This window comes from Ictidomys tridecemlineatus, chromosome 7 (genome assembly GCF_052094955.1).
Source record: "Ictidomys tridecemlineatus isolate mIctTri1 chromosome 7, mIctTri1.hap1, whole genome shotgun sequence".
Lineage (NCBI taxonomy): Eukaryota > Metazoa > Chordata > Mammalia > Rodentia > Sciuridae > Ictidomys > Ictidomys tridecemlineatus.
This window is the reverse complement of record NC_135483.1, coordinates 190,064,106-190,085,900: the sequence shown is the minus strand read 5'-3', so window position 1 is coordinate 190,085,900 and position 21,795 is coordinate 190,064,106. Positions and strand designations below refer to the sequence as shown.

Genomic DNA, 21,795 nt, shown 5'->3' with positions numbered 1-21,795 from the left:
TCTTCTTTGATATAAGGAGAGTAATTAAGAACAGACTAGGGAAGAAGAGCACAAGAAGAAGACCATCATTAAACAGGGTTGAGAGGTGGGAGGGAAAGGGAGAGAGAAGGGAAATAGCATGGAAATGGAACGAGACCCTCGGGTTTATACAAAATTACATACAAGAGGAAGTGAGGGGAAAGGGAAAAATAATACAAAGGGGAGGAATGAATTGCAGTAGTGGGGGTAGAGAGAGAAGAGGGGAGGGGAGGGGAGGGGAGGGGGGATAGTAGAGGATAGGAAAGGCAGCAGAATACAACAGACACTAGGATGGCAATATGTAAAGCAATGGAAGTGAAACTGATGTGATTCTGCAAGCTGTATAAGGGGCAATATGGGAGTGCATAACCCACTTGAATCAAAATGTGAAATATGATATATCAAGAACTATGTAATGGAGGGGTAAGACAAGATAATACAAATGGAAGAAATGATTTACAGTAGAAGGGGTAGAGAGAAAAGGGGAGGGGAGGGGAGGGGAGGGGGGATAGTAGAGAATAGGACTGACAGCAGAATACATCAGACACTAGAAAGGCAATATGTCAATCAATGGAAGGGTAACTGATGTGATACAGCAATCTGTATACGGGGTAAAGTTGGGAGTTCATAACCCGCTTGAATCAAACTGTGAAATATGATGTATTAAGAACTGTGTAAGGTTTTGAACGACCAACAATAAAAAAAAAAAAAAAAAAAAAAAAAAAAAAAAAAAAAACTTCAGAGACAGGGCTGGGGATGTGGCTCAAGCGGTAGCATGCTCGCCTGGCATGCGTGTGGGCCTGAGTTCGATCCTCAGCACCACATACAAACAAAGATGTTGTGTCCGCCCAAAACTAAAAAATAAATATTAAAAATTCTCTCTCTCTCTCTCTCTCTCTCTCTCTCTCTCTCTCTCTCTCTCTCTCTCTCTGTCTGTCTCTCTCTCTCTTAAAAAAAAACTAAAAAACTTCAGAGACAAATGAACAAAGGATACAAACAGACAAATGACAGAAGGAATAGAAATGGCAATTAAACATGACAGGATGTTGAGCTTGCTGGTTATCCATAACAATGCTGATTAAACATGATGCTATTTTTACCATCTGATTGGAAAAGATTAAAAAGAATAGCAATACCTAATTAACAATGGCAAAGGTCTAAGAAAACACCTAAGTCCTCCTATTGCACAAAATAGAATGCATACAGCAGTCTTCTGGGAGGACAATTGTGAAGATATTAAGTGACTGGCATTATGTAAGTTTTAAATTATTCAAAATTGAAATATTGTGACATCAAAATATTAATGAACCTCATACTTAGGCAGTAATGTTGAAATAATGTAAGTTGCTTAATTTAAAATTCTTTCAAAAATAGCATGAAGCTGACATAATTATAAAGGTCAAATGCACTGCAGAAGGCAAATGTGCTACATCCCACAGCAGTGCCATGGAGCTGGTTAACAGAAACATCACCCTTCATCAAGTCAGCCTTGAAATATGCAAGGTCTTCAGGAGTTCACCCTCAGATAAAATCCACCAAGACATATAATGTATGGAGCTTTGGATTTAGCCACTCCACATGTTGGAATCCACATGATTTAATTAAGTGTACAGATACACACGGCACAGAGTGCACCTAAAGGCTTCCGTATGGACAGCAAAACTAAAAGACCATCTGAAAATAATTATCCAATGAGGATTGAATGTTTGTACAGTAGAATACCATACATTCTTGGAAAAGAATGGGCTACTTGTTCATGAACAATAACAACTTAATGAAATATAAAATATATTTTTATAAACACATACACACAATCCAAACAGAAAGAATTCAAATGCAAATGAAACTGCTTATAATGGATCTCTCTAGTGAAAGGATCTGTAAGGGAGAATCTTCAATCTTTAAGATTTTTAACAACTGTTATAGCTAGAATTAACTGAGTACTTACTATATTCTAGGCAGATTCTAAGCACTTCATTTAATCCTTATAAATACCCTATAAAGTAGATACTGTCATTATTTTCATTATCAATAGTTGAGAAAACGGAGACTTAAAAAGATTAAATAATTTGCCCAAGGTCACATATTTAGTGGGTTTTAATCAACGTAGTTTATATTAAGCAACATTCTTAATCACCATGCCAACAGTTCTATATACTATGTAGTGTATGAATGACTTTTTTTTCTTTCAGTACTGGATATTCAACCTAGAGGTGCTCTATCAGTGAGCTATATCCCCAAGCCTTTTAATATTTATTTTGAGACAGAATCTTACTAGGTTTCCAAAGCTAGTCTCAAACTTGTGATCCCCCTGCCTTAGCCTCCAGAGTTGGAATTATAGATGTGTGCCTGCACACCTGGCTAATAGGGGTTACTTTATACCTATCTGTACAGAAACATGTCTATTCCATAATTTAAAGCATGCCTGGCCTGATTTTTATTCAATCAGAAATGGATAGTCTTGGGCTGGGGATGTGGCTCAAGCGGTAGCGCGCTCGCCTAGCATGCGTGCGGCCCGGGTTCGATCCTCAGCAGCACCACATACCAACAAAGATGTTGTGTCTGCCAAGAACTAAGAAAAAATAAATAAAATGTTAAAATTCTCTCTCTCTCTCTGTCCCCCTCTCTCTCTCACTCTCTCTTTAAAAAAAAAAAAAAAAAAAAAAAAAAGAAATGGATAGTCTTTCCACAACATGGTTCTTTTGTAGCCAGTGAGTTTTATAAACTCTTGCTATAGGAATTCATGATATTGTACACATAATAATGATATTGGAAGCAATCAATCCAGACCTTTATCTGATAAGTCAGTTTATCATTGCTGTGACAAAATACCTGAGAAAACCTTAGAGGAGAAAATATTTATTTTGGCTCATACTTTCAGAGGTTTCAGTCCATGGTCAGCTGGCTGCATTATTTCTGGGCCTGTGACGTGGCAGTACCTTATGGTGGAAGAGCATGTTCATCTTATGGTAGCCAAGAAGCAGAGAGGGAGATAAGGGGGCTAGAGAAAAGATAAAATTCCCAAGGGCACAACCGCAAAGACATACCACCTCCAAGTAGGTCTACTTCCTACATTTTCCATAACCTGTCAACAATCCTTTGGCTAGTATTCCATCAGTGGATTAATCCATCGAGGAGGGTGGAGTCCTTATGATCCAATCACTTCCCCAAAAGCCCCACCTCTAAACATTGCTGCATTGGGGACCCAGCTTTCATCACATAAGCCTTTGAGGGACATGACAGATTCAAACTATAACATGGCCCCTGTTAGGGTCTGGAGTTGAAGTGTCCTCCAAAAGCTCCTATGTGAGACAATGCAAAAGGTTTAGAGCAGCAATGATTGGGTTATGAGAGTCTCGACCAAATCAGTGACTCAATCCCCTGCTGGCATTAACTGAGGGTGATCACAGGTGGGAGGGTGCTGCTGGAGAGAGCGGGTCACGGAAGGGGGGGGCGTGCCTTTGGGATGTGTGTTTGGGATCTGGTGAGTAGAGTCTGTCTGCTTCCTGAACATCATGTTACTGCTTCCTTCTGCCCTACTCTTCCGCCACCATGTTGAGCTTCCCCTAAAGTCCAGAGGAACACAGCCAGCCGCCAACGGACCTCGGAAACTGTCAGTGTGCCAATAAACTTTTCCCCCTCTACAATTGTGCTGGTCGGATATTTCAGTCACACCACTGAAAAATCCGACTAAAACAGCCCCCAAAGGCTCATATTTATCTCATTATGTAAAACACAGACAATTTCCCTGAGTCCCAATAACCCTAACATTCCAGCCCTGCTCAAAAGTCCAAGTCTAGCCGGGCATGATGGCACCTGCCTGTAATCTCACAGCTCGGGAGGCTGAGGCAGGAGGATAGCGAGTTCAAAGCCAGCCTCAGCAAATTGAGGCACTAAGCACCTCAGTGAGACCCTGTCTCTAAATAAAACGCAAAATAGGGGTGGGGATGTGGCTCAGTGGCTGAGTGCCCCTGATTTCAATCCCTGGGATCCACCTCCCCACAAAAATAGAAAAGTCCAAGTTTAAAGTCTCCTCTGAAACTGGAGGTAATTCTCAGCTGTGAGCCTCTGTAAAACTCACAGGGTGAGTTACCTGTTTCCAGCATACAATGGTGGGATAGGCACAGGGTAAACATTCCACCCTGACACACACTGCAAAAAAGATGAGGAATGGGCACAGAAAGGAGAGATGGACCCAAACCAGACCAAACAGTAAATCCTGTAGCTCCAAGCCCAGCTCCAGGGCATATGGTAGGAAGATGTGGGCTCCAAACCACCGAGGCTGCCCTGCCTGTGTGGCCATGCTACTTGCCGGCCACAGACCCCTCTCCTGTCCTGGCTCTGCCTGTTGCCCGTAGCCTTCCTCCGCGAATTCCTGGCGGCTCTGGCTTGCTGGGTTCACCATGCAGCTGCAGCTTCACTCCCAGAGCTCCACATATTGCCTTCTGGACTGCCTGCCGGGCTCCACCCTGACACACTCTGCTCCGCCTCCTAGGTCTTCCTTTGAAATCTCAGTGGAAGGCAAGCGTGGTGGCTCCCAGCACCTGAGAGGCTGAGGCAGAAGGATCACAAGTTCCAGGGCAGTCTCGGCAACTCAGAGAAACCCTTAGTAACGTAGCAAGATACTGTCTAAAATTAAAAAAAAAAAAAAAAAAAAGACTGGGGACGTAGCTCAGCACCCTGGGTTCAGTCTCCAGTACAGAGAAGAAGAGCTGTGCCTCTTCGTGGAAGCCTCCAGGAGCTGCAACTCTTGCATTCTTTGTGCCTGCAAAACCAGTGGATGATGTCAAAGTAGCCTACTTGGGCCACGGCTGCCACGGTGTCTGAGTGCCTGGGCAGCTGAACACAGTGCAGGATCCTGAAGAAGTAAACTCATAGGTGGCCTCTGGCGACCCGCTTGCCCTGGAGTTGTCTTTTTGAAAATAAGTCTTTCAAATGAGTTTACATTTTAAATCCTAAAGACTTTGATGAATCCACTGGTTAGGTATGGTTTTCATAATCTGATCATTTCACCTCCCAAATTAACATAGGAGCTTTAGGGGACCACCTCATACCCAAAGACTAACTGAGAGTACAGGTGTGTGCCCATGTGCCCAGCCTCGCTTCTTTTTAGTTGCACTAATTTCTTCAGCAACTATCTCTTCCTTAGACTTAACTTTAAACATACTCCTTTTGTGACCAAACTGCAAGTTTTTCAAATCTTTTTTTTTTTTTCCTGAAACTTTAATCCAGGGGCACTTTAACACTGAGCTAAATCCCCTGAATTTTCTAGTTTTTATTTTGAGACAAGGTTTCACTAAGTTGCTGAGGGTCTTGCTAAATTGCTGAGACTGGCTTTGAACTTGGAATCCTTCTGCTTCAGTCTTCAGAGTTGCTGAGACTGCAGGCATGTGCTGCTGCATCCAGCTAAGTTTTTCAAATATTTCTGATCTGCTGGTGATGTGGCTCAGTGGCCAAGTGCCCCTGACTTTTTTTTTCTCTTTGTTCTCACAGTAAACCTGGCTAAAAGCAGCTAGCAGTATCCATGTTACTACTGAATGCTGTGCTGCCTTGATATTTCCTCTACCAGATAAGTCTTAGCTTTGAACAAAGTCTCAGGAAATGGATAATATGTAGACCAGTTCTTTGTCAAAATGTAACATGAATGGTTTCTAGTCTAATTCTTTTTTTTTTTTTAGAGAATTTTAATATTTATTTTTTAGTTTTCGGTGAGCACAACATCTTTGTTTGTATGTGGTGCTGAGGATCGAACCCGGCCCGCACGCATGCCAGGAGAGCACGCTAACGCTTGAGCCACATCCCCAGCCCTAGTCTAATTCTTTTTAAAGTCCTAATTCTAATCTGAAGTCTCATGAGCACAGTCTTTACTGTCTGCATTCCTATCAGCATTCTGGTCTTCTGAAATCACTCCAGAATCATCTATTAAGCTCTTCTTACAACATTTTAGGGCTTCTATTACTGCATCTCCAAACCTTTCCAAACTCCCCCCACAAATCAGCTCTGAAGACTTTTACATCACATGGTCAGGCAAAGTCACAACAGCCTTACTTCTTGGTACCAATTTTCTATGTTAGTCAGCTTTACATTTCTGTGAAAAAACACTTGAGAAAATCAACTTCAAGGAGGAAGGATTTGTTTTGGCTCATGGTTTCAAATATTTCAGTCCATGTCAGCTGGCTCCTGTTTCTGGGCCTATGGTGAGCAGTACATCTTGGCAGAAAGGTGTGGCAGGGGAAGGTGTCTCACCTCTTAGCAAACAGAAAACAGAGGAGAGACATAAACCCTTCCAGAGCATGACTCCCAGTGACCTAATTCATGGTTTACCACCTTCTAATAGTCTATTCCATTATGGTACTGAATTGATACATGGTGATACACAATCCCAGCAACTCAAGAGGCTGAAGCAGGAGAATCACAAGTTCAAGGCCAGCCTCAGCAATTTAGTGAGATCCTCAGCAATTTAGCAAGACCTTGTCTCAAAATAATAAAAAACCAAGTAAATAAAAAGGATTTGGGAATGTAGTTAAGTGGTAAAGCACCCCTGGGTGCAATCCTCAGTATTAAATTTTTATTTCAAGACACTGTTTCAAAATAAAATTTTAAGCTGAGAATGATGGTACACAGCTATAACCCCAGTGACTCAGGAGGCTGAGGCAGGAAGATTGCAAGTTCAAAGCTAGTCTTAGCAATTTAGTGGGGCCCTAGTCAACTCAGTAAGACCCTGTCTCAAAATAAAAAAAATAAAAAGGTTTGGGATGTGACTCAGAGATTAAGTGTTCCTGAGTTCAATCCCCAGTACCAAATTAATTAATTAATTTAAAAATTTTTAAAAAGGACTGGAGATTTAATCCAGAGGTAAAGTGCTTGCCTAACATGTGTGAGGCTCTGGGTTCTACTCCTATTACTACTACTAGATCATCATCATCATCATCATCACCATCACCATCGACTACTATACTTGACTTTTTGACTTTCCATGCTTAATCTTGGTGACATCAATATTTCCCTATAAGACCTTGAAAAGTCACATCTGTTGTAAATCTCATTATCTCATTATCTTACAGAGATATTATAACAATAAAATGGGAACATTCAAACAGAGTACTTGATATTAATACCATTGCTAACTATGACTAATAAGAATTTCTAGAGTTACTTCTAGTTTTAGAATTTTAGTATTAAGGAAAAATTATTAGAGTTTAGTTGAAAAGATTTCCTTTATTTTTAATGGATTTTATTCATCTTTGCATATGTAATGCTTTTTTTTTTTTTTTTAAAGAGAGAGACAGAGAACTTTAATATTTATTTTTTAGTTTGGGGCGGACACAACATCTTTGTTTGTATGTGGTGCTGAGGATTGAACCCGGGCAGTACGCATGCCAGGCGAGCACGCTACCGATTGAGTCACATCCCCAGCCCGGAAAAGAGTTCCTTTAGAGATACACAAAGAGCCAAGCACAGTGGCACATGTCTGTAATCCCAGTAACTCAAGGTTGAAGCAGGAGTATCCTAAGTTTACAGCCAGCTTTAGCAATTTAATAAGACTGTCAGCAACTTGGCGAGATCCTGTCTCAAACTTTAAAAACATAATCAGAGGCCTGGAGATGTAGCTCAGTGGTAAAGTGCCCCCAGGTTTGATCCCTAGCACAATAGATAGATAAATAGATAGATAGATATAAATAGATAAAAATAGAAACATATACTGAAGCAGCTTAAGAGGAAATGATGTACCAACTGGGATTTGCTTCAAAACAATCCAGGGCTCATTCATAGCTTATTTGGTCACATGTTGTGCATTGTTTAGACTAGGTTACAGGTACTTGAAAGCCATGAAAGAAAAAATTCTGCCTTCTTTTTATGTTTGAAACTTTCAGATTGAGGGAGGTTAAAATAATTGGGAGGCCATTAGGCTAAGATAGCTCCAGTGCCCTGAATTCATACCTAAGCAAACTGAAACCCAACTGGAATGAAGGGTCACAGCCCAGGAAAACAAAATGTGAGGTCAACCAATCAGAAACTGCCAGCTAATGTCTAACTGGAGAATTTACAAATCAGAAACCACCAACTAACCTCCAACTGGGACTTTCCACTTAAACTAGTAAAATATTTTCCATATTTTACCTCTATGAACACCTTATAAAAGTTTTCCCTTTCTGCCCTCTTGGTTGGGCCCAAACTGCTTGTGGTTTGGCACCACCCAATTCATGAATTTCTGTCCACTCAAATAAACTTGATAAAATTTTAACATGTGCCTACGTTTATCTTTTAATAGGAGGGAAAAAAGGAAAAGGGAAATTGGAAAGAAATTTCTATTACTTACTCTAATGTTCTACTTAATTAGAACTACTTCTCCAGAAAATCTTGATATTAAAAGAAACAGAGGGCCGGGGTGGAGCTCAGTGGTACAGCACTTACCCAGCATGCTTGAGGTCAGAAATGAAAAAAATAAATAAATAAATGGGAATTTCATTTTATTCATTTTTTAAAATCTCTACTTTCTTAGAAACAGATTTTAAATGACCAGCAAGATACAAAAGAGTACAAGAATTTGATAATTTCATTAAGTTTTCAAATAACCTTCTAATATATTTTTAACTAAAGGACCATTCTACATTCTCTTTAATTAATTTATTTTATTTTATTTTTCTGATATGTGAAATTGAACCCAGGGGTGCTTTACCACTACACTACATCCCCAGTGCTTTTTATTTTTTATTTTGAGAGAGGGTCTTGCTAAATTGCTGAGGCTGGCCTCAAACTTACAATCCTCCTGCCTCAGCCTCCTGAATCACTGGTATTACAAGCATGTACTGTTATATTGTTATACATGTATGTGTTATGGTTTGGATGTGAGGTGTGCCCCAAAAGCTCTCATGTGAGACAATGCAAGAAGATTCAGAAGAAAACTGATTGGGTTGTGAGAATCTTGACACAATCAGTGAATTAATCCCCAGATAGGGATTAAATGGTAACTGAAATGTTAGGGCGTAGCTCGAGGGAATGGTTAATTGGGGACATGGCTATGAGGAATGTATTTTGTATCTGGAGAGTGGAGTCTCTCTGCTTTCTGATCATCTTGTGAGCTGGTTCCCTCTGCCACACACTTCCTCCATGATGTTCGCCTCACCTTGATCCTGGAGGAATGGGGCTGGCCTTCTATGGACTGAGAGGCTCACCTCTGAAACTGTGAGCCTTCAAATAAACTCTTCCTGCTCTGCAGTTGTGCTGGTCGGGTCATTTAGTCACAGCAACGAGAAAATTAACTAAAACCCCAGGCTAGGAAACCCATTTTAAAGAACTATAGCAAAAAAAAAAAAAAAAAAAAAATTGACTTCCTTAATGGAATCCATGTTAATGTGGAATCTTAAAAACTTTTGAGATTTTTCCCCAAAGAAATTTCAGGATATTTTAACAATTTTCTGCTTTTTAAGAATACAATATTGTATATTAATTGTATATCAGTATTTCAAAAGATGATTTATTTGATATTTCTCTGACAAAAATCGATCACTGGACTGGGGATGTAGCTCAGAGGGAAAGCTATCGTGTCACATGAACGAAGCCCTGGGTTCCAACTCCAGGATTTCAAAACCAAAAACAAACAAAAAACTATCACTGGGGTTTGGCATAGAGCAGTAGAGCACTTGCCCACCATGTGCAAGGTCTTGGTTTCAATTCCCAGTGCCATAAATACATAAAACTCTATCACTAACCATAGAGAACTTAACAGCAATAAGTGCATAATATGTCCCTTGCTTACTTTGAAGGTGAGAATTCTCTAGGAAGTCTTCATGAGTTTCTTTTGTTTCCCCAGGTTTTGATGATCGATGCTCACTTCTCAGAGATATCTTCCACCATCTAAAAATTATCTGCAATTGAAGAGAAAGTGACAGGTTAAAAAACCGATTCCAGGGTTGAGGTTGTGGCTCCAAGGTAGAGCATTAGCCTAGCACATGTGAGGCACTGGGTTGATCCTCAGGAGCACATAAAAAATTAAATAAATAAATAAATAAAGGCATTGTGTCTACATACAACCAAAGGTGGGAGGGGGACTGATTCCAATCCTAGCAGCTATCCTATGTTTGGGGTTTTGAAAGATCACTGTGGAGCTGGGTGCAGTGGTGCAGGCCTGTAATCTCAGTGGCTCCAGTAGGTTGAGGTAGGAGGATAGTGAGTTCAAAGCCAGCCTCAGCAAAAGCAAGGTGCTAAGCAACTCAGTGAGACTCTGTCTCTAAATAAAATACAAAATAGGGCTGGGGATGTGGCTCAGTGGTCAAGTGCCCCTGAGTTCAATCCCTAGTACCAAAACCAAAAAACAAAAAACAATGGAATCAGGGCATTATGGGTCTTGGCTATAATCCCAGCTACTTAGGAGGCTGAGGCTGGAGAATCACAAGTTCAAGGCCAGCCTCGGAAGCTTACTGCAATTCTGCTTCAAAATAAAAAATAGAAAGGGCTGAGGGTGTATCTCAGTGGTGGAGTATCTCTGGGTTCAATACATAGTGCTGAAAAACAAAATCTATCAGGTCAATTGATGAAATCACCCAGTGCCAAATGGTTGTGTTCTTGAGAACAGAGATTCTCTAACTTGGGGAACTAATTCCAAAGTAATTGCTTGGCTCTCCTATTTCCTTCCCAGGCAACAGGGCAGACAAGATGATGGATAAATCCCTCAGAGAGCATGACAGTTACATGAATAGGAGCAGAAAAAAACACCGTTGTGCTTTGTGTGATGCATGAAAATGTGTCAGACACAAACACTTCTTGGTAACAGATCTGAGAATTTTGTCCATCTGAAGCAAACCTCATTCCCGTGGCATGGGCTGCACTCTGTTCTTTATTGATTTCATGGTAGTGTCACCTCCTGGGCCTGGTGAAAGCCCCTTGGAACAGACCCAGCTTTGGTCATGTTTTTAAACCAAGAGTGAAGCAGGGTAGTAAAGTGAGGTGACAGAACTTCCACCCATTTGAGAAACAGACCCTTTTCTGCACTTTGATGATGACATGGGAGGAAAGGAGGGATGTACCGTCACACTGGGGGTCAGGGCATCGGGTAAGGACTTGGAGGTGGGGAGCCTGCCCTGTATGCAGGTCTGTAATCACAGCGACAGAGGAGGAGGCAGGAAGACTGCATGTCCCAAGCCAGCCTGGGCAGCTGAGTGAGACCCTGCCTCAGAATAAAACTGAACGGGCTGGGGGTGTAGCCAAGTGGTAAAGTGCTTGCCTAGCCCAGAGTTCAACGCCCAGTACTCCAAGCAAACAAACAGAAAATGAGTGTGGAGGGCAGACAGTTCAGTCCATAATGAGGGCGATTCCAGTAGAAACTGCATGCATTGTGGAGCAGTGTAGTCCTGGACGATTCATTTCATCTCCCTGCAGTATAACTTTCTTTCTCTTAAAAATTAATATTAAATATTATAAAGATATTTCCTTTCTATTGAATGAAGACACCAGGCAGTCTGGATCTAAAACCCATGGGGTTTTCATGTTGTTTGGGGGTTTTGTTTCTTTCATTACTGGGGGTTGAACCCAGGGTTGCTCTACCACTTAGCTACATCTCCAGCCCTTTTTACTGTTTTATTTTGAGACAGGGTCTCACTCAGTTATTAAGGTTGGCCTGGAACTTGCCATCCTGCCTCAATCTTCCAAGTCTGTGGAATTATAGGCGTTCACCACTGCACCTGGCAATCTAGCATTTTGGGGGGAACTGGGAAGTAAAAATAATGTAGTCCAGCCAGGCACACCCCTATAATCCTAGCAACTCAAAGACTGAAGTAAGATGGCCAGTTTGAGGCCAGTCTTGGCAATTTAGTGAGACCCTGTCTCAAAACAAAATAAAAAGATCTGGGGACATAGCTCAGTGGTACAGCACCCCTGGCTTCAATCCCAATTATCACTAAATCTCTCTCTTATATTAATAACAATTATGATAATTTAGTCCATTTCTTACAACCATCCTGCAGATGAGCAAAGTTTCAGAGAGGTTAGAACGAACCTGTCTCCCTCCCCCGACCTTACTGCTAGGTGTCTTATGAGTGAGCACAAGTCTCAGACTGAATTCCACCTCAAGAGCGACAGTGCCATGGAGGTATCACCAGAGCCCAAAACATTTCTGAAAGTTCAGCAGAGACCCCCCTTTCACCATTCCTCCAGGTGCTGTCTGGCAACCTTTGCAGAAGTTTCTCCCTGAGGCAGGTGTCCCCATGTTATAATTAAAGGATCAGCTAAGCCTGCTGATCCAGAGCAAGCAGCAAAATACTTGGTTGGGGGGCGGGGGGAGTTCTGGGAAAAAAAAAAAAAAAAAACAGTTCTAGAGCCAAACGTGATTCTCCAGAGAGGTGTTGCAGACTCACCTCTGGAGGTGTTCAATGGCGGGCAGAGAGGGTTGTGCACATCCTATTGACTTCACCCCGCATTCCTTATGTAATTAACCAGCCTGAGCCTGACTCAGGAGGCAGTTATTTACAGTGCTTGTCATAATGCTCTCTGGAGGGAAGATCTCTGGGGCTTGGGTTCAGGTTAAGCACACACAAGCTTCCCACAGGCTCCCCTGGGGTGCTTAAAGCAAATTATCAGGAATACATCACCTACCTAAGGAAGCTGGCTGGCTAGGACCAGAGTCCTCCTTGCGCTGCAATGAAGATTCAGACTCACAGTTCAGCCTTGTCAAGACTTGGGTCTGTCCTGTATAATGTGCTTATCAAAAGAGGAAAATGGGTATCTTGAGCCGTTTACTTTCTCTTAGCTTGGTAACAATTTTTTTTTTCTTTTTGGTAAGTGATAAAACACTATTTTGGTGAGGACAAGGGAAACTGAGAGCCCCTAAAAGTCACTGAGAGGAGCTGGGTGTGTTGGCATACACCGTAATCCCAGAGACTAGGGAAGCTGAGGCAGGAGGGATGCAAGTTTGAGGCCAGGCTGGACAACTTGGTGAGATCCTAGAAAGAAAGAAGGAAGGAAGGAAGGAAGGAAGGAAGGAAGGAAGGAAGGGAGGGAGGGAGGGAGGGAGGGAGGAAGGGAAAAAAATTTCTCATTGTGCCTAGCATGAGTAAGGCCCTGGGTAAGATCCTCAGTACGGTGAAGGGCGTGGATTTCCTCAGTTTTGGACATACTACCCAACCTTTATACTCCTTCAGTGTTTTTTGTTTTTCAGGGCTGGGGCCAAACCCAGGGCCTCTGCATACTAGGCAGGCACTCTACCACTGAACTACCTCCCCAGCCCTTTATTTTTATTTTTGAGATAGGGTCTTGCTAAATTGCCCAGGCTAGCCTCAAAGTTGTGATCATCCTGCTTTGCCCCCTGTCTTTGAGGTCACAGGTAAGAGCTACAGTGCCCAACTAATATTAATTCCCCTGGATGTAGCAATTCTATTTTAAGATAAATAGAATCCTATGGAATTTTATCAGAAAACAACCAACATTTTATAAAAGATTTATCAGAGATGTGTACAACATTTTTAAAAGGATGGTTATTGGGGCTGGGGTAGTGGCTCGGTTTAGAGTGCTCACCTGATATGCACGAGACACTGGGTTTGATCCTCAGCACCACATAAATATAAAATAAAGATATTGTGTCAACCTAAAACTAAAAAATAAATACTTTTAAAAAATAAATAAAAGGATGGTTATCGTAGCAGCATTACGATAATGAGTAATAAGAATCTACCCAAGGCTCAATAGGTGGGACTAGTTAAGTAACTATCTCACATTAGATGATGCAGAGAGCACTCTGCAAACAACAAAATAACTTGTAGAAAAATAGCACTGTAATCCCAGTGACTTGGGAGGCTGAGGCAGAAGGATTGCAAGTTCAAGGCCAGCCTCGGGAATTTAGTGAGATGCTGTCTCCAAATAAAAGAATAAAGAAAGTAAAGAAAAAAGAGAGGGCTCCCCTGTAGCTTGGTGCTAGAGTACTGAGTCCAATCCCCGGCACCACAAAAAAGAAACAAAAGAAAAAGAATAACACAGAAGGATGTTAATGATCATTTGGTAAAGGGCTCAAAAGTATATGCATGACTGATCCAAATAGTCAAAAGAAAATATTTATTATGCAGGAGGAAGGAACATTAGTTGTGGCAGTAAGTGAACTGTGTCACACAACAGATGACAGATGCAGCTTGAAGTGAGCTCCACTCTAAGAATTTCCACCCAGTACTCTTAAAAAGGTAGCATCGATTATGGTATTAGCATATTTTAAGTTATATACACATACAAAGTTGTATTCGTATATTTCATCTCTATTTTGAAAACTTGTCAGTACTGCTTTACACATTTTGGATCTTATTGACTGCGACTGTTCTATTAATGTCTGTTAGCACGCCTGCAAGAAAAGCCACAGAGGCGCTCCCTGCCAGGTCTGCAAGACTGTTTACCTCTGGATGGAACACGGAGTTCACTGTACTCGCTCCGGGGTTTCATGAATTCTCCCAACCTCCTGTGAGCCATGTAAGACTGCCCTTTCATGGGTAAAGAAACCAACGGTGGTGGGACAGACAACCTGCAAGAGCTCCTCTCTCCCAGCACTGGTTGACCTAGACAACCTGCAAGAGCTCCTCTCTCCCAGCAGTGTTTGACCTTGAGTCTGTGCCCATGCATTGCCTCACATTCCTCAGGAGGGCCAGCCACCGGCCTCATGATAGGACACTTGCCTTACTATAGGTGACATAGATGACTCTCCAATATTTGGTACCCTAATTGAAATAATGTGGCCAGGGGTAGAATTCTTTAAAAAGTATATACTTAGCATACTTTTAGACTTAAATATTTCCAGTAAAACTTTTTAATAATCTTGCTAATTGAGTTTACTTTTAAGAGGGGTCTAAGACTCCTCATGAATCTCCGTGTACCTCCTCTGCCCAAATGACATTTCAGCAGGATGAGGAGGCAGGGCTGTTAACTCAGTGAAGGCCCCTGACATTCCCCACCATGTTGAGAGCCACAGTTTAGTCTGAATGACACCTGGCATTTTGCTAGAGGGAATGGTTGATAGGTGACCCTGCTCCTGGATTAGGGCAGCTCCAGGATTAGGGCTGATCCTGCTGGGATTAGGGCGGATCATGCTGCCTCGGGTGCCTGCTACTTTGGAGTTCCCGTTGAGTTCTCCAGGGTTTTGGGAGAACTGGCATGCGAGCCCGGTAGAGGTAGTGTGTTCCTGGGAAGTGTGTGTAGAGGCCGGTGAGAATTCGGGAATAAAGAGTTGCTGTTTGAACCTACAAGGCTTTTTGGTAGCTCAGTTATTTGTGCCCAGACAGACTGCGGCACCACCAGACAGCTCACAAGGAGGCAATAGGAAAACATGGGGCCAGCTGAGCGTGTTGGGAAATGCACACCTCCTTCCTCCACACCCAGGCTCAAGACTGTGACACTCCCACTACTATCTCCCCATTGGAAATCCTGTTACTGGGGCAAAGTGTAGACTCTGGGGGTTAGATGAGTCCGGGTTTAGACCCTGGTCTTTCACTTCCCTTGGGCAAAATGCTTCATCTCTTCTGGCCTCAGTTTCCTCATCTCCATAAAGGAAATAATGGTGGTTCCCAGCTCACTGGATTTGGAGGGATGACAGGAGACATATCTAGTGTCCTGCACAATGCCAGGCACAGAGAGGGTGCTCCACATATGTCCTCCTTCCTTCCCTCTGTTCACTCATGTACCAGTGTTTCATATTTATACCAACAAATTCAGCTGCAAATGCTGAGATAAGAACCCTCCATTCCGGCATGGTGGTGCATGACCATGATCCCAGCTACTCAGGAGGATAAGGTAGGAGGATCACAAGTTTAAGGCCAGGCCTGGGCAATTTAACAAGACCCGGTCCTAAAATTTAAAAAATGGACATAGCTCAGTGGTAGATTGCTTCCCTAGCATGTGTGAGGCCCTAGGTTCAATCCTCATGTCACTCTCTCTAGCCGCCCCCCCATCTTCTTTCTTATTCACTAACAATATTTAACCATAATTACACTTTGCAGGCATAGTGGTATACACATGTAATCCCACAGATTTGGGAGGTTGAGGTAGGAGGAATGCAAGTTCTGGACAGCCTTGGCAACTTAGCAAGAGCCTGTATCAAAACAAAAAATAAAGCCAGGCACGGTGGCACACGCCTGTAATCCCATAGCTGAGTGAGGAGTTCAAAGCCAGCCTCAGCAACTTAATAAGGCCCTAAGCAATTCAGTAAGACCCTGTGTCTAAGTAAAATGTTTAAAAAGGGAGGGGCATATGGCTCTGTGGATAAGTGCCCCCGGGTCCAATCTCCAGTATTAAATAAATAAATAAGGACCTGAGAAGTAGCTCAATGAAAAATGTACCTGGGTCTGATTCCCCAGTACCCCTCCCACCACACACACATTTCACTAAAGTCTACTTTCCTAATCATATTCTCTGAAAATATTTATTTCAGCTTTACACTCAGATCTGTTATTTATTTTTAAAATCATCTTTATAAATATTTTTCTAACTACATAACTGAAAAGAATCATCTATACATCCAATTAATAATTTGCTCATAAAACATTAGAGTGACTTGTCAGGTACCACATACTAAGTGGGGCATTCTGCATCTTTCCAAGAAAACACATTTGTAATTTAGTGTGCAAACTGTGCTTGTCCCAGCTCTTCTTTCCCTTGCCAAACTACTGTTATGCTACAAGGTCAAATTTTTCTGGGTTGGTTTGTTTGTTTTTTGGTACCTGGGATTGTACCCAGAGGGCATAACCAGGAGGCACAACCCAGCCTTTTTTTTTTCTTTAGAGACAGGGTCTCACTGGATTGTTTAGGGCCTCCCTGAATTGCTGAGGCTGGTTTTGAACTCACAGTCCTCCTGCCTCACCCTCCCAAGCCTCTGACATTACATTATAACTGTGTGCCACCACACCCAGCTTTTCCCGTTTTGAAGGTCCTGTATAATTAGGGGATTACATGTAATGGGATTGAGATACTATGACCTGGAGAATTTATGGAATTAGAACTTTTATTAGGTGAAGAAAGATCTTATCCGAACAATCTACTGAGAAGTGGAGAAACAAGCTCACACAGCACTGGCATTCCAAGAGGTGAAAAGGGTATTATTTTCCTAAAATGAATTATGAACATTAATTAATTAATTAATTAATTAATTAATTTTGGCAGTACTGGGACTGAGGCTGAAATGAGAATGAAATAAACTGAATTTCCTCTGTGGTTTACTTCCTTGTTCAGAAGGAGCAGGTCTTTATTTTTGGTTTGGTTTTATTTGGTACTGGAGATTGAATCCACAGGTGCTTTACCAATGAGCTACATCCCCAGCCCTTTTCATTTTTTATTTTGAGATAGGGCCTCGCTAAATTGTCCAGGCTGGCCTCCAACTTTCGAATCCCCAAGCTCAGCCTCCCAGGTCACTGGGATTATAGGCTTGTACCACTGCACCCAGTTTAGGAGGTAAATTCTGATCTGAACATGTCTATATTCCCGTTGGGGATCTAGTTCTTCATTACTGTTACTTGGGATGGAGCTCCGTGGCCAGCGCACACAAGTTCCAGCTGAGTCCTGGGGCAGGTTCTCCCGCTGTTATTTCCATAGCTCAGCTCTGACTCTCATCTGAGTCTGTTTCTTACCTTCATCATGCGACACACTGCTGTTCCTGTGGTAGCTATGCCTTCTCCAAAGAAGGCTGAATCTCAGCGTAGGAGGGAGGGGAGACGGCTTTCCTGGTTCTTATGTTCTTTACGGTCTATTCTCCACCAGCTTACAGGTAATAATTTTTTTTTTCTTTTTTTGCAGCTGCTACTTCTGGTCTCTCTCTTTTTTTAAATATATATTTTTAATTGTAGTTGGACACGATGCCTTTATTTTATTTATGTATTTTTATGAAGTACTGAGAATCAAACCCAGTGCCTTGCATGTGCTAGGCAAGTGCTCTACCACTGAGCCACAACCCCAGCCCCTACTTCTGGACTCTTAAGAGCCCTCTTTACTTCTTTTAAGTTCTTAATCATCTTCTGTCAGTTAACAGTGGTTTTTTAATAAATTTTCCCCAGAAAATAACCTATAAAGTGTCTATATTCTGAATATACCAACTTTGATATATTGGTATGATCATTATACAGGGCATTTAGTGTGATAAAAATTCTTGGTTAAAGGCCAGAGGATGAAGGCAAGGAAGAGATAAGAGGAGTTCATTTTAAACTGAGAGCATGTAGGTTGAAGGTCACCCATCAAGGTGACATCTTGCTTCTGCTGTAGAACCAACACCAAGAAGCATCAAGCTCTTCTCTGTAAGGACCCCTCCTGTTCCAGACATTGTGTGCTTCCTGGTGTCCTGCCTCTCTTATCTATAGCCAATGTAGGTTCCATGAAGATGATTTATGCTTTCTTCTTTCCAAATTTTTATGTTAAAATATTCAAGCTTCGCAGATCTGGTAGACATTTTCCATCTGCCCCTGCCCATGCAGCTGTTGGCTTGGGAATCCATTCTCAGGACTAGCTTCTCTAACAGATCAAAAAACCCTTGTTTCAGAGATCTCTCTCTGGGTCTCTTTAGTTTTTGATTTAACAGATGTTAGTCAGTTTTTCTTCACTGTGACTAAAATACCAGACAAGAATAACTTTTAAAAGATAAAATGTTTGTTTTGGCTCATAGTCTCAAAGTTTCCATTCATGGTGGGCCGACTCCATTGCTCTGGGAAGAACACTCTGGTGGAAGGGTGTGTGGAGGAACACTGCTCTCCTTCTGGGAGACAGGAAGTAGAGAAGAGGAGGGAAGGAAGGGGCCAATCCCTAGTGACCCACCTCCTCCAGCCACTCCCCACCCAGTTACCACCCAGTCAGTTCATTCAAACTAGGATGGACAGATGAGGTTACAGCTCTCACAATCCAATCATCTCACTTCCGGGCATTCTTAGATTAATACCGAAGCTTTGAGGGGATACTTCATATCCAAACCATAACAACATGTGAGAGCTTTTATTCCAGCATATATACTTTATGCCTAGGCTTTTTTTTTTTTTTTTTTTTTGGAGGGGGTGTATAACTTTTCTAGAACTGCTCCCCTCCCCCGCCCATTCTCTCTACAAATAATGGATCTCTTGGTCTAATTCTCTAATTTTCTCTTCCTTTCCCCATATTGTACCTATCTCTCTCTCTCTCTCTCTCTCTCTCTCTCTCTCTCTCTCTTTGGAGATTTTTCTCAATTCTGTTTCCAACCATTCTATTGAAAAAAATTTCATTTTTTTCTATCATATTCTTATTTTCTAAGAGCTCTTTTTAATTTTCAGTGTTACTTTTTTATTATGTGCTATTCTTGTTTCATGAATATCTCTACCATTTGAGGATATTACTAGTATTTTAATTGCTTGTATACATAATCTTTGTTTTCTTCAAGATTTCACTTAATGTATTTGTTGTTGATTTGTTTTGACTTTCCTCTAAAACCTACTGATTCTTAGCTATTCACTTGTACTTAGGATTGGGGAACTATGAAACTAATGGGCAATGGGCATCTAAGCAGGACTTGTCAGAGGAAGTGAAGCCAGAAGTAGTCAGGCAGTCAGAATAGATAGGTAAATCAAGTCAGGTCTGAAGGAGGAGGCCAATTTTGAGTGAGTCTGGAAACTTGGAGACTGTCCCCTGAGGGATTAAAATGTTAATTCCTTCAGAGCCCTTCCTCCACCCTTATCTAGAACCTGCCCCTGCTCCAACCTGTTGCCAAGGTAACCTGTCCCAGGAACTGCCCCTCCCTACAGGGAGCTATAAAGTTGTTGATGTGTCCTTGCCTACTCCTTCCTGCCCTTCCCCCTTCAGCCCACCTGTTTCCACCTTTGGGCCCTCCCACGGAGCACTCCTGGGCCTAGCCACACTGCAGGAAGGAGAAAGATAAGGGGGAAAAGGCAGGAGAATAAAGGAAGCCTAGGACATATAAGAAGGGCAGAACACCTCGCTTCAGGATACCAGCTATGGCCCCCTCTTCCTCCTGGGAGAAGTCTATGTTGCCCCTTTTTATATAAACCCTGCTTTATATGCTTGCCTCGGCGTGCTTCTCTAATGTTCAAACTTCAACATAGGGGGAAGCAGGACTTGTCATGGACTACCAGCAGTATCAGAAGGACTCAGTACAGGGAGACCTACTGGGGTTCTAGCCTTGAGGATCCCATTCATATCTTTCAAAATATCACTTTTATTTGCATTTACTTTACGTTGAATTTATTCCTGTGCCATAAGTTTTTGATTCTTTATTTTCTTGGGGGATATCTTTTTCTTTTGTGGAACTTCTTCTGGTGGTTCCTTTTCATTGGGGATCACCCCAGAGTGATCTAACCATGAGCTCTGTAAGTTTAGTGGTACATTCTGGGTGCCTTGTTCACCTGGATACGCTCAGGAGCCAGAGAATCTATATTTAAACCCTTAAGTTCAGCATTACTTTTGGTATTTTTAAGAAAGTGCAGCAAAAATTCAGCACTCTTTGGGCTACAGACTGTGTCCAGCTCCATTGTTTGGCCTAGACAAACCAAACAACTCCACTACTCTAATGCCAGATGGCACTGGCTGCTTCTTTAAAGTGATCTCTTTCAGCTACTTGGTGGCCTTTGGGATATGCATACTCTTGTTGGCCCAGGCAGTTTCATGGATGTTCCTAAAGTGAAGATGAAGATCTGAACCTCTTCATTTGCATGATTTTGTGGGGTTTTCTGAGTCAAGAGAGTAGCAACCATTTTCAAAGATCACTGAGGCCATTTTTATAAGTTGAGGTTATACCTTGAAATCTCTTGCACTGGTCTGACTTCCCAGAGAAGAATCTTCAGTTTAATGCCTGGAAGTTATGAGTCTAGTGGCCTAGAGCTTCCTGGGATCCAATGGGAAGTCAAAATGAGTCTCCTAGTACAGTATACAGATTTTAATTTAATCCCTTGTGTAGGAACGGCAGAAAAGCTCCGTAAACTCAACAAGCCGAAACATCCATTTACCTGTCCAAGATTTTATTAGCGGAACTGTGGCAGCCAGTGGCAGAAGAGAAGGAGGGAGAAAGCGAGTGAGTGCGAACAGGGTGTTGAAATTTATGGGCTCAAAAATAAAAAAAAAAAGAAATTTATGGGCTCAATGCAGGATGAGGAGGAGCAGGGCGAGTGGGCTGTTACTTCTTCGTTGGCCGAGAGTTGGCGCCACTTCAGGGATTGGAGGTGCGCCATTCAAACTTCGCGCCATTCACAGGGATTGGAGGTGACAGTTTGCGCGCCATTCAGTGCATCATGGACCTGCGCTCCCGGGAGAGAAGCACTCAGGGCGCCACCTTTGCCAACATTCCTGAGCTCCCGGAAGAGAAGCAAGAGAAGCGCTCCAGGCGCCATCTTTACCAGCACTTTGACATTAAAATTGTTTTTTGGTATGGGGATTAACCTCTGAGCAGCATCCCCAGACTTTTTTATATTTTATTTAGAGACAGGATCTCACAGAGGTGCTTGGAGCCTAAGTTGCTGAGGCTGGATTTGTATTTGCGATCCTCCTGCCTCAGTCACCTGAGCCACTGGGATTTCAGACATGCACCACCGCACTGGGCTCCTCTACCACTTTTATCACCGAGTCTGTGTCCTTAGCTGCCCAGGGTCCTAACAGTTTCTCTAGCAGACTCCTCCAGAGACCAAACTTCCAGTTCTCTGTAGGTGGACAGCAATTGTTCCTTGTACCTGGGACGGAAGGAATAAAGCAGATGGTGGTTCTAACAAATGTGTGTGCTTTTCAGATGTCCAGATGTTGCTACAGTTTCAGCCTCTTCTTTTTTTTGGGGGGGGGGGATTGAACCCAAGGGGACTC

General features: G+C 42.3%; 1 protein-coding gene across 3 annotated transcripts in view; it reads right to left on the bottom strand.

Annotated features, from left to right (window-relative positions):
• Positions 1-21,795, bottom strand: part of Fbxo36 (F-box protein 36) — an 82,327-nt gene that overhangs the window by 18,946 nt on the left and 41,586 nt on the right. For all 3 annotated transcript variants that reach the window (XM_078018164.1, XM_040267990.2, XM_078018165.1), the window contains one exon: positions 9,779-9,887. In XM_078018164.1, the coding sequence (XP_077874290.1) occupies positions 9,779-9,887 (109 nt within the window). The remainder of the gene's footprint in view (positions 1-9,778; positions 9,888-21,795) is intronic.